The sequence below is a fragment of the Poecilia formosa genome, unplaced genomic scaffold, assembly GCF_000485575.1.
Source record: "Poecilia formosa unplaced genomic scaffold, Poecilia_formosa-5.1.2 Scaffold190, whole genome shotgun sequence".
In the NCBI taxonomy this organism is placed as follows: Eukaryota; Metazoa; Chordata; class Actinopteri; order Cyprinodontiformes; family Poeciliidae; genus Poecilia; species Poecilia formosa.
This window is the reverse complement of record NW_006800129.1, coordinates 1,030,169-1,043,914: the sequence shown is the minus strand read 5'-3', so window position 1 is coordinate 1,043,914 and position 13,746 is coordinate 1,030,169. Positions and strand designations below refer to the sequence as shown.

Genomic DNA, 13,746 nt, shown 5'->3' with positions numbered 1-13,746 from the left:
TTATCATGTCACTCATCTGTTCTCCATTCAGTAAGAACCTTTCCTATACATACAGTTGAAACAAGATGATTGCGTACAATGTAGCTTTTTTCCCTCACAGCCTGATGTCAAATCAGACTAAACTTTTCCTGTTTTAGGTCACTTACACAATTTATTTCTATTTGTCTAATGCTCAGTATAAAAGATCAAAAACATTTCAAAATATTTCTCCACCATTTTATCAACAATAGAAGAGGTTGTATGTTTTTGGAACAACAAAGTATATTAAGAAGTTGTTAAAGTGTTTTTATTAGTAGCATGCATATCACATCTACATATTTAAATTTGTAAAAGCTCACCTTCATGCTTTTTTGTCTGAGTTGCTTTTAAAGATTCATTCAACCTGTTTTATAAAAGCTAAGAAACTCAGGTACTGATTCATTTACAGTACATGTGTTGTGACATTTTTTCCAAGAATATTTTAACACCACAGTATTAAGAAAAAGACAGAAAGCAGACGCTTTTGTGAAAGGACAGTGACAGGACTGGAACCACATGGATGTGCCAAACTGCATAATCACGCCCTGAAGCGACAGGTTTGTCATAAGGCTATCTGATTTAATGAGACATGTAACGTTCTTGATAAATGATTCGGAGAAGCATAAACGGCAGGAAGAGATAGGACAGAGGGGTACAGAAACAGCTCTGCTTGTCTAAAAGACGATCAAGCAGCCGTTCTGCTTCAGCAGTATAAAATCAGCCTTGCAGCAGCAAATATGAAATTTATCGGAGGTTGCTGATTCCACCAATTGGCCTGCCTGCTGTGTGTAAAGGTAGCAGATAAGCTGTATCCTGTGTGATAGCTCAGGAATGGCAAACATTCAGGCCACTTCATTTCATCGGAGTGCCGACGGAGACAAACTGATAACGGCAAAGATCTGGCAAGTCCTGTGGAAGACTGCAAACACTGTGACAGAGCAAATGATGGATGGCTGAGAGGAAAGAGAGAGGAAGAGGCGACAGAAACATAATATCAAGGGAATTCTTTACCTGAAAGGAAAGTTTTATAATATTCAGGATAAAACGATGAAAGTTATACTGTGACACTCCAAACAGTAAAGTTTTTCCATCCCTTCTTTTTTCCAAAGTATAAATGAAACTACAGTTTTCTTTCATGAATATCTGTCTTTTATGTTTTCATTATATTTTTTCTATTTTTTATGCAGTCTTTTCTACCTCAGATGCAACACAGCAATTAAAGGCTTAACTATTAAAGGTTTATTCTGAAAACAGACATGCATTACACAGCTTTAAAGTCATGCAACAGAATTTGCGCATAAACAAAACGACTTGGATCCAGCTGCTGTTTAGTGAATATGTATCTTTCTTTTTTTTTTTTTGTATAAATATGTAAAATGTCTTGCAAAAATATTCACACCCCTCAAATGTTTTCACAAAAGATCATGCTAAAACCATGAACTTGAAAGGATTTTTATTAGAGTTTCATGTATGAATGGTTTGGTTAATTGTCGTCCTAAAAGGAAACCTCTACGGCAGTCTCAAATTTTTTTAATAACCATTTAGCAAGTTTTCTTCCAGGATTGCTTTGCATTTTACTCTGTCCATCTTCCTTTGCCCTTGATTAGAAAATGAAGATATATTATCAGTCATGCTGAAGTCAAAGCAGACAATGTGCCACCAAGCTATCAGCTACTCACTCCAAAAGAGCCTTGAGTTCAAATAAATCCCCAAAATAGCTTTTTGCTCTACTTTGACAGTTTCTGATAAGTTTCTAACCGAACTTACAGAAGAGTTAATGTCTCAACTCATCATGCATGAAGTGTTGAATATATGTAGGATTTCTACACTTCCTATTTTTGTCGTTTTCATATATTTTTTAACAGAGATTGGTGGTTTTAACTCAGAACATAAACATTCTAACATAAAAACTGACTTGATCTCATAATATGTTGATCAAATGTTTATCTTTTATTGATTTATCACAGAAGTAACACTTGTAAACGAAATTCAGGCATATTTACTTAAATGAAACTTTTAAAGACGGTATAACAATAACAAATACAGGATCTTGGCAATAATTTAAGCCATGAGAGGCGACTTCATACAAGCATGTTGTTTTGCTTCAATAACATTCCTCTGTGGAAGTAAACAGCTATATGAAGAAGATTATGTACAAAACAAATCTGGAAAACAAAAAGAGCAAGAGAAGCCGTGAAACAGTGTAATTATAATCAGTTTGGGATGTTGGGATGCTCCAGTCAGCACAGAGAGGTTAAATAAGCACAGCAGCACAGCTTGAAGATTCACATTTAAAAACTTGGTGTTGCCTCCAGTCTAAAGCAGATGACTGCTACTAATACGGGAGGCCTTTCACTGCAAAAACACAACACTTTACCAAGTATTTCTGGACTAATTTCTATTGCAAATATCTTAGTACACTTGAAATAAGACAAAACTAACTCCTAGGTAACTTTTCAGCAAGATATAAGAGATTGTTTTAAGTAAAAAACTCCTTAATATTGATTAAAACGTTCCAGTTCCACTGGCAGATAATTTCACTTATAACAAGACATTTTTCCCATGACATATGTATTTTGTATTGATCTAAAAATAAAAAAGGCAAGGGAACAAATGCATACATAACCAAGAAAAAATAATTTGTTTACTGGTTCTTTTCTGTTTGAAAAGTAGTAGTAATAATTACCAAAAACTTGTAATTAAAACCATGTCATAATATTCAAGTCCTTGTTCAATATGGTAAAGAGTCAACAATAAATTATATTACATAGACAAAATGGTTACAAACTAACTCTCATGAGACAAGAAAATGTATGGATAATACTAACAGTAGCAATGACAATAACAACCTGACATACAGCCAAGGTTCTCTGCATAACGTGAGTAACACAGGCTGTGCTCACACTACAGAATAAAGTGACCCAATTCCGATTTTTCATCAAATCGGATTTTTTCCCAGTGTGAATGGGCAAACGACCTGAAAGTGTCCCGCATGCGCAGTAGAGGGCGCAATAGCGTCAGCGTTCTCGGTGTTCTGCCAACCGCCATAAAAAGAAGAAGTGCTCTATGTTTGCGGAAGTAAACATGGAGGCTAACGGTGGAGCATAGCTTACACATTTGAAATTGTTTTCTGACGGAACCAGCATATTAACAACTTAATCCTCATTAAAGTCCGTCATGATTGTTGTTTATCTTCCCGCTTGCGCGTATCAGGACGCAGAACAGTGACGTTTGTCGAGTATCAGTGACGTTCAGGTGAGATGGACGTCAGGTCATGTTTGTATCGGATACATATCGGATACCCAAGCATTCGAAAAGAATCCGACCTGTGTTGTTCAGACTGTCATGAAAAGATCAGATACAGCTCACAGTACGTTAAAAAACAAAAAAAAAAGAAATCGGAATTGGGTCACTTCAGGCTGTAGTGTGAACGCAGCCATAGCTTTGTATTTATTTTTAAACTGGTTGATGCTTAGACATTTTATCTTCATTGGCAGATAATTTATCTAAGCCATGATTAATTTTTATTGTTATTAATTAATTAACATTAATTAATTAATATTATTATTATTCAAATTATCATCTGTCAATGAAACTAGTACTTATTCATCAAAATTAAGGAATTATTGACTCAAAACAAGGTCCTATATCTTAATGAAAAGTTACTCGTAAGTTAGTGTTGTCTTATTTCAAGTGTACTAAAATATTTACACTAGAAACTGGACCAACATTACTTGGTGAGATTTTGTGTTTTTGCAGTGTTCCAACCAGAAAACCCATGTTGAAGACACAGCTTCTCCCTGATATGTCCCGCCGTCACCTTCGCTGAGGCTTCAGTTTAAAGATACATAGAAAAGGTGAGGTGCGCTTCTCTCGGAGACATCACCCCTCCTCTCCGTCGGAGATATAGGCATGGCCCTTGCTCACACTGTTGCTAGGCAACGCATTAAATTCCGCCGCTGTGCACATTGCTGCGCTTCCCGGTGCAGACCTACAAATCATCAAGCCCTCCATTAGCCAAGCTGTCAACAGCTTAATGCCAGGAGACTCCAGTGAACACAACGCCAGAGAAAACAACAATAAGCAAAACATCCAGCAAAAAAAAGTATCAAATCTTCTGCTTTCCGTAATGATTGGAGAGACAGAAAATACAGACAGGACCAGTCTGTTCGAGGGATTCAACTCGTGTTTTGTTCTCATGGGATTTACTCTACTGCAAATTAGTCTTGTTAGTTTAAATATACAGAGTTTATATGAGTTTGTGTTGAATAAAGCCTCAATTGGGCATTGAGGTGACATAGTTTGTATTCTTGCATAACAGAGCTGAGTTTAGTGCAGGTATATGAAAATCTTTTGTTTCGTTTTTAAAATTTGAGGAAAGTCTTGATTATTTCAGTGAATTTCTGGATGTTAGCAACCAGAAATAGGCATTTTATTTTCACAAATTGAAAGAGTTTAAGGTATCAGGCAAGATGTTTCTCTTCACAGAAGCATGCAGCACAAACTCCAAAACCTAAATGACAATGGCAGGAAAAAAAGTGATAGCCCATGATTTTTGAAGTGGGATTCTGTAGAAGGTTATGAATAATTCATATTTCTTCTGCAGTTCTCTCACCAACTACCGCTGCTCCTGGAGACTATAGAAAACAGCTAATCAGAGGAGCACTTCCAACTTTTATTATCTTAAAAATCTCACAATAACAAAAATGTCATTGTTGTTTATGCAATGCTATGTTATTAATCTTTAAATTCTTGTGATATTTGTTTGAATGTTTGGACACAAAACTTATGTTTATTTAAACAGGTAGAAAATGGAGGTTTCACTGTATTACTTTTTTATAATTTATTCTGAGAGGAAAAATTTTCTCAGTATATGTTTTACAGGGAAGCTAATTGATGGTACGCCAACTCCATTCTCTATTTCCAGCGTAAATAACCATAGCTCATCTTTAAATAACCATCAATGCAAACTTGACAGTAGCTCAAAAGTTTATAAACTGGTATCTTCACAAACCAATGAAACATTTTTTAGAGGAGAGTTTTTAAGACTGTGGAAGCCTGCGTTGTGCTTACTTATGCTTGGACTAGCAGTTAGCTTTAGCGTCTGTTACCAACTAGTCTAAATTCATACAAATTATGATGTGAGGGTCATCAGATCTAAAGATGAAAAATCTTGTAATGACCAATGTTTTTAGCCAGGTCCCTAATAACAAAACTCTTTGGTGTTAAAGTTGTTACAGAGGGGGAAAAAACTGTTTCCATGTCTTCAGTTCATTCAGGCTATGAATGAGAGCAAGATTTTCAGCAGATAACAGTAAGGCTGACGACTATTATAGCTCATGATGAATTTTCAAATGCTAGCAGGGTTTCAGAAATCACAAGACTTAATCTTGTAACAGAACTTGCTTCAAAAATTCTGAACTTTCCCTTTAAGAACAAGAAGGATTTGGATGAGGATGACACAGTGTTGTTGTGTTTACTTTCAGCTCTTTGCTACAATATCCTACATTCTGTGGAGTATGAAAGGCAAAAAACATGCAAAAAAAAAAGATTTATCAAGTTTAGTTTTATTTTGGGGTGCTAAATGATTATTCACTGGCGTGAAGTTTTCTGGCCAGGTTTCAGGACAGCAGGTGTAATGAGTAGATATTTGTAGAACTAAGCTGAACAATTGTTCCCCTTATTGCCCGTGAGGAAGAGTATTTCTGAAACATAGATAATCCATAGACTTATTTTGGAGCACACAAAAAAATCCTCTTTTCTTGGTCTCTTCTATAAAAAAAAAGACTAAGAAAAAACTAAACAAAATGAAAATTGAACCCATTAAACAGTCTGGAAATATCATTCCTCCATGTAACAGCACTAAAATAAATACCAATGGTTGCTGAACTCGTGTGGCGATGGTGCATGGCTAAGAACCTCCTGAAGACAGGTGGAAAGTATTTAACAAAATGCATCCACCCTTTTCGACCTTGCAGCTCGTGGTAGTGCTGAGTCACATTGCACTTCTTCATGGACTCACTTTGTCCGCCCACTGCCTTCTGCAAATGAGCGCACAGCTTGCCAAATCCCTCCCTTTTTGTCATCTTTTTTGTTCTGCTGTCAACTTTAATTTCAAAATATATATTACGGCGAGGGCTCTGGTGGGGGTTATAATTTCTTAAGATCCCCTCAGCGAGGTTTCTGCAGATGCAGCTTCATTCTCAAATTTTACGTTCTCATCACTCAGCCCATGCTGTGACCTTTAAAAGACATCCAGACAGAGAGATGGATGGGATACGGCACTGCTATCAGAGCTTTAAATGGATTTCATCACTTTAATGGAGAGGATACAATGCTTCCTTCATGGACGAGCTAAGGTACGGAGCATTGTTAAGCTGATTCACAACAACCTTTATGTGGGGCTGCAACATGTTACTCTCCATTTGTACAGGATCATGAAACTCCACTTCAAATAGTTTCTCTCTGTGGAAACTGTGGCAGCCTGGAGTTAGAGGAGGATGATGCAAAAGAGTAAAAAGTTTTGTGAAAATCTCGACGATTGCTCTCTTTCCCTTGCACACCCTGAACCCCACCTGAACCAGGTGGAGTGCTGTTCTCTCGTCCTCTCTTCCCGTACTCCGAGCACGCTCCTCGCTGTGTTCACATGATGGAGCAACTTTTGGACTTGTCCTTGCTAAAGGTGGAGGAGAGGAGATCCGTCTTGTTGGGGAGGTGTAGCAGTCTTTTGGAGAGGCGTCGGACCGGGCTGGGCTTGTTGGGAGGCTGCAGTTTGTTCATGCAGGCCAGAGCTGCGGTACGGAAAACACTGTGGATGCTCTTTTCCGAAGTAAAAGCCGAGCACTCCAGATAAGCTTCAGCTCCGAGCTGCTTGGCCAAAGATGAACCCTACAAAATGAAGAGGAGTGTTTTTTTTAAATAAAGTGTTTTTTTTTTTGTTTTTTTTAAAGTTGGTGGTTACCATGGCAACCAGTAACTGACAGCTCCTCCCCCTTTTTCCAGTTGATGTCTGTAACTTTGTGTTTTCTCTACAAGTATTGCATTTTAGACTAATTTAACATGTTAAATTTAACTTTTCCATGTTTTGTATTATGGTTTTAACTGTTATCATAATTAATGTTGTGCATTTTAGCTACTCTTTCGTTAGAATAAATGCAATGTGTCTGTATGTCTATGGTAATAATTTTGATTTATTGTTGACAGGATAAATCCCAATTAATGATGTTTATATTAAACTGCCTTATTACTGGATTTGTTAGTTTTGCTATTTTCTCCATTGTTTGGTCAATGAAAACATCAACAAATGTCAATAAATTGGAAAGTACAATGAAACTAAGTGAAGATTTTAAGTTAAATTAATTTTATGTGTCACATTTATTTATATTACTGGTGTCCTAAAGAAGCATATTACAAAAAAGAATATTTTTCAAGAACAGAAGTTGTGCTATAGTTACCTAAAAAAAACTTAATAAATTTTCTCTTCGTCACTTTTATTGCTATCACAAAAATGCAACAAAATATCATATTAAAACTTTAAGTCCATATTGCCCACCTTTAATTGAGAAAGAGATATAAGTACATTAAGAAGGAAAAGGGAACCAACAAAAGCTCACCTGTTCATGGGAGACTGGAGCCTGTTTCTGATTGGACAGCTCCATGCGCGTGCACACATCCGTTCGCAGGTCTGTCTTACAGCCTATGAGCAGGATCCGAGTGTTGGGACAGAAGTCCTGAATCTCTGCTTTCCACTACAAATAAAACAAGCAGGTTTGTTATTATTAATTGTCATTACTGTAGACAGTAAAGCAAATATGACACCCAGCAGGAATCTCAGCTGCTCATACCTTCTTCAGAGCACCATCTACTGTGTCCGGCCGGCTAATGTCAAAGCATAGCAACACTGCGTCTGAGTCGCTGTAGCAGAGGGGCCTGACGTTGTCATAATACGGAGAGCCTAAAGGGGCAGTGAGGAGTCAGATCAAACCTTTATATAGCTGAATAGAAGGTTTCACATGGTAACAACATAAAATCATAAATGGGGCTGGATGATATTTGTGTTTCATATCAGTTGACATGAATGAATATTGATTAGGTTTTTTGTTTTAAATATCTGAAATACTCCCAAACTGGGGGTGTGACATTTTCTATTTTAACCACAGTTTTCACTCCATGTTGTTTTTTTTTTTTTGTTTTTTTAAGCAGTTATGAGGCAAAACCTGAAACTGCTGCAGAGCAAGTTACTCAACAAGTTGTTGCTAGGTAACCACAAGTTACTCAACAAGTTGCTGCTAAGTAACCAGAGAGTCAGTGAGTTAGTTGTTGCCACCAACCTGCTTATCTGGCCATGAAAGGCCGAGTGGCTAAAGTCTTTTCTCTGCCTACATCCCCCAGAATGCTGTGCGGTTCTGGATTGGAGTTCAGTAAAATATTTGAAAATTTTATCAGATGTATTATCTGGTGATATTAAATATGAGTCAATCACATTATATATAGTTATTGATTTATTGTCCATCCCTAACTTATCACCACCACTTCCTTTGTATCTACTCAAGAGAAAATTTAACACTACTAAAATGAAAGCAAATTAATGAGTGTCTCTGCACATATCCTTTGTCTGCTTTAAACCAGCATTCTATAAGTGATTTAAATTCATATTTTAAATTTTAAATAAGCCACACAATACATTGCTCCTTGCAAACTGGAAGAAAACCTGCAAGCGTATGCTAAGGTTGCAAACCTAAACATACAGCCAGAGCTACGTTAGAGTGGTTTACATCAAAGTCCATTTAAGTCCAAGACCAAAGTCCAATTGAAAATCTGCATTAAGACTTCAAAATCCATCTTATCTGCCAGAGCTTGTGCTTTCTTGCAAAGAGTGAGCAAAACATTACGTTTCTAGATGCGCAAAACTTGTAGAGACACAGCCTAAAGGACTTTGGCTTTGTTACAAAAGATAGATGTACAAACTATGGTGCAGCTGGCTGAATAGAACATAAAAATGCCACAATTTTGAAATTTTGTTTGTTTCAGTGAAAATATTTCGATTTAAATTTCCTCCCAGTTTACAATCAGTGTTGATGTATCATATAAAATGTCAATTACGGTACATCCATTACTTATGAGGATTTAATGTGACATTTTGTGAAAAAGTGTGAAGTGCAGGACCTGCACTTCACACCTAGAAATTAAATATTTAACCGGAGTGGTGCATAACACATCAAAATGTTTCCTCAGATAATTAACTGAAAACAAGACCAATCACTCAAAAATGTATATCATATTAGTTGTGTACGCTGGCCTTTTTAAAGGCCTTGGGATTCCCCCTGAGGTATTGTGAAACATAGGAACGAAGGAAACAGATTCTGCTTGCATTTCTATAAACAGAACAAGTTCCAGAGCTAAAAACAAATTGGCAGGATGTCCGCGCTCTATTGTCTTCCCCCTGCCACCTAATCACAACCTACACAACCACAGCAAGCTTCAATTTCCTTGTCCTGTCCTCGGGGCCAAATGTGCACAAGGAGCAAATATAAGAAATGTAATTAGGACAGGAATAGATGCTTCTGCTAGCAAGAGCAACCAACAATCAGGGCGTCCTGGTGAAATGTAATGTTTTACACCCAAGGTTTTATTTAGCCGGTCTTTACTGTTGACTTAACTTTGCAAAGTAGGATGCGTTACACAAGTTGCATCTATCAATATACTTTTGTGTTCTGTTTATGAAAAGCAAAATCCATGTCCCACATAACCATCCGAGGTGATGTAAGACTTGAGAAAGAGGAGGCAGACAGATCTGAAGAGGACACAACTTGCTCCTACCGCCTCCCACACTTTAGCACCTCCACCTCGCCTGAACACACAAATAACGCTCACTCACACAAAGACGCACAATGCTTTTAGCTGAGCAACAGAAGCCGATCTGTTCAAACTGTCTGGTTTACTGTGAAAGACAAAAAAAGTGAATGGCGCGCCTTCGCTCATCAGCGTGTCTTGGGAAAATATGCAAAATGACAAATAGCTATATAAGAAAAAGCTCGAGGTTCACATAAAATTTGTTGTATTTCTGAGTAAGAATTGTTATTTAGTATTGATATATGGGTTGCTGGCCCATAGGTGATCAATACAAAGATCTGACCAGCAAATATAGATATTAGCCAATTCCAATTTCTCCTTAAATGGCAAAATGGCCAGCATTTTATGGCATATCAAGTCAGAGGACTCCAAAGCGGCTTACGCTACTTTTAGTCATTCATCCACTCATTCACACACGGATGGTGGGGAGGTGGATGAAGTGTCTTACAGAGGAAACAACAACTGAGATGGACGGAGCGGGGTTTGAGCTGGGAACCCACTGGTAGCAGGACAAATTTATATTCACGAATTTAAGCATTGTTTTCTCTCTCTCTCTCTGTTGTGATTATAAAACAAGACAGTGAATTCGTTTTTGAGCTAAAAGAAACATTTATTAATTTAATAGTGAAAGCTTTATTTTTGCTAAAAATAATATTCAATATTTAGAAAATACTTTACCGAAAGCAGTATTGCGTACACGTAAAGACGACGTGGATATATATGCACAGTGCAGTGAAGGTGTGTTTATATTTATTTATACAAATGGAAATCAGTCTTATGCAACATTTCCCCCAGAATGGGTGACTGTCAAGAAAGTTTTTCCGTTGTGGAAGACAAATGTACAAACCCAAATTATCTCAGTGCTGCTTTGGGTTACATAAGCGTGGAGGTCAAGCACATATTTTCTCTCAGTATCCCTCGCTTGTGCCTTCTGTTCACAACAACAGCACACACACACACACACACACACACAAGAACCACGATTGGCTTCACTCTTGCAGACTTCCACCCCCCGTATGGACGAGGCATCCCCCCTTCTCCCCTGTGAAACAACCACTCTGAAGGCCAACTGGCACCACTCGACTTCCTCTGAACACCAAGCCTCAGGCTGCAGCCAGCACTGTTACAAAAGAGCTCCGCTGGTGCACTTGGTGGCTTTTCTTATCGATTTAATTTACATAATGACTTCTGTGTGCTTAGATGACTCGGCGACTGCATGCAGTTTATCTTTTCGCACGTTGAACCAGAAACCTAAAAGCCGTTCTGGCCAATTGTATTATCAATTAATCTGCAGGTTAGCTTCACAATTAAACTTCTTTTTTTTTAGGTTTTTGCAATCCAAGAACACATGTAGTCATTTAATGTCTGTTGAGGGATTTTTTTTCTTTTTCTTTAGATTAACCTCAGGCAAAAGAGATTGTTACCACATAGTCTTTGTGTAACCACAACAGATTGGATTTATTTTTTGACCAGGATAACCACTTCTTTCAATGTTGAAGTTGGAAAAATTTGCTTTCACCAACTCAGATGGAACAAAATAACTACAAAGTTGGTGCATGACTGCTGTACTCACAATGGGACTTTAAAAATCTTATTATATCTGCTGTAGAAATATACTAAATAAATAGACCAATAAAGATTCAGATGTTTTTCCCTAAGGAGAAGAAAAACACACTGAAGGTTAACGAACAGAATCCAACGAAGTGCTTTTGAATCCAAAATGACAGAATTGATTTAGTGATGTAAGCATCAAAACATTGGTTCCTAATCTTTATCTGACTTTAATTAAACTCAAAAAGCGCTTTAAAGTGTATAACAATGCATATAAAGTCAGACGACTTCAAATTGTATACGTTCTTTTGTTTTGATGCATTAAATGAACTGGAAAGAAAATCGTATTTTTCAGCATTCAACCTGCAGATCAGAGCTGATAAAGATTTAGTTTTGTTATTTTGTTTCATAAATGTTAAAAGAAATATCAGGATACTGTGAAATGGAACTAACTTGATGCCTGAAACAACTGGCATTGACTCTCATTGAATCTCTACTCTACTTTTAAGCAAAAAAGGATAAATAAACATTTTGTTTCCGATAGTTTAATATGATTGTACAGTTTTATTTCCTTGACGATTTGTTAATTTATCCGAGAAATGCATAATGTTATGGCTTTTCTGTCAGGATTGATTAACCCAAAGATTTTATGTAAGCAGTTAAACAATTAGATCATTTAAATTTCAAACATTACGAACTCTAAATTGTCTACTTTCTGCTCTCAAGCAGGCAAGATTCCTCAGAAGATTTCCCACTGAATAAAAAGCTGCTTAACTGCATTCAAACAGGACAGACAAACAGGCAGCGAGATAGTGAAGCCGGCGTAAACAGCACAGATAGCACTGCAAGCAAAACAAAAGAATGAGACCTTGCTTTATTTACAGTCATGATCGTTACCCGGCTCCTGGCCGGGCGAGCTTTCTGGGAGAGTAAACATGTTGCAGATATAAACCCATCAATACGGCTCTGAGACCAGCCCTGACCAGACTGGGGAGAATTTTAAACAAAGATGGAGAACACAGGAGATCACATCCGGTTTCAGGAAATTTAGCAAAGGAAAATAGCATCAGGGCTTGTGAATCTCACCAGATGTGTCCCACAGACTGAGCTCAACACGCTGGTCTTCAAGCTCCAGACAAGCCGTGTAGTTCTCAAACACAGTGGGGACGTAAGTCTGGATGAGGAGGAACGGAGAACAGGATTAGGAAGCATTCCCATCACATATTCACAGTGTTGCAGGTTTCCATTTTAGATTAACTCTAAACGAATTGGTGGATTTTGTAATAGACTAATCATTGCTGCTAAATTCTTATTATTATAATTTCTTTGATTTTCTTATTGATGTGGTTTAGTTATTACATGAAAATCTATATTCCAAAAATTAAAGAATTTTGTTCTAACTAAACTACCTTTCTCCTAGTATAAGCTTGACATCATACTAAAGTAGTCTCCATACTCAAATAATCCAAGGATTAATCAGAAGAAATCAATAATGTCAGGATATTCAAGTTGAATATAAAACCGTATAATTGCATACTGACAGTTTTTCTACGTCCTAACAGAAAAGCTTTTTAATATATCCCAGTGATTTAGATGAGCGCAGCAGTGTCTTACCTCTGGATAGCAGTCCTTCACCAACACTTGCAGCATCGCTGTTTTACCGCATTGAACGTCTCCAACCAGGACCAGTTTACACCTCGCCACAAAAGGCTGCGGGAGTCTTCTCTCCTTCATTGCTATGACTGCAGCCCAGAATAAAACTGGAGGAGAAACGAGTGGGGATAGTGTGGTAAAGTGTGGAGTGTTTCAGAAGATGAGCAGCAGCAGCAGTTTAGTTTCAGTCAGTGAAGGAGCCGGAGACGCAGCGGGACTTTATGTTGTCGCGCCAGCCAATGAGAGCGGCGCAGTGCGTCGTGCACGAGGACCGCGCACGAGAAGATGCCCACCTTTTCACTCGCAGCCGCAGGGAAACACTCAGCTCATTGATCGCTACAAATACGTAGCAAATTAACAACTTTTATTTAAAAAAAAATATGAGAGAAATCAAAGCCATTTCGATTAAAAACTCAAATTTTACCGTCTAGTTACAACATCTACATTATCTGAACAGTTTTTGTGTCAAACCTAAGGCCCGGGGACCACGTACACCCCGCCACAACTTTTTATAAGGCCTTCTAGACTGGGATTCCATTTGTGGCAAAAATATCTGCCAAAAAATAGAACCTCATAAATATAGACAAGGGGTCTGAAACCAAACCCCTTTTTTGCCTTTTTTGTCCTGTCCTCAGTCTGGCTAAATAAAACTCCTTTGGAGGCACAAAATGT

The 13,746-nt window shown here is 37.6% G+C and overlaps 1 protein-coding gene across 1 annotated transcript; it reads right to left on the bottom strand.

Annotated features, from left to right (window-relative positions):
- Positions 1-3,625: 3,625 nt before the first annotated feature.
- LOC103147810 (rho-related GTP-binding protein Rho6-like) lies at positions 3,626-13,303 on the bottom strand. The gene is made up of 5 exons (XM_007566333.2): positions 13,036-13,303; positions 12,508-12,595; positions 7,863-7,972; positions 7,632-7,766; positions 3,626-6,906 (listed from the first exon to the last, which is right to left on the bottom strand). Exons 1-5 carry the CDS (start codon positions 13,153-13,155, stop codon positions 6,661-6,663), a joined length of 699 nt encoding a protein of 232 aa, XP_007566395.1. The 5' UTR covers positions 13,156-13,303; the 3' UTR covers positions 3,626-6,660.
- Positions 13,304-13,746: the final 443 nt, after the last annotated feature.

What these genes read in the sequence shown, in the direction of transcription:
- LOC103147810 (XM_007566333.2), bottom strand. Translation starts at nt 13,155, where the DNA reads ATGAAGGAGAGAAGACTCCCGCAGCCTTTTGTGGCGAGGTGTAAACTG. An exon ending in CAGTCTGTGGGACACATCTG is followed by an intron (nt 7,973 to 12,507) that starts GTGAGATTCACA and finishes CTGCCCCTTTAG; the next exon opens with GCTCTCCGTATTATGACAAC. An exon ending in TAGATGGTGCTCTGAAGAAG is followed by an intron (nt 7,767 to 7,862) that starts GTATGAGCAGCT and finishes TTTTATTTGTAG; the next exon opens with TGGAAAGCAGAGATTCAGGA.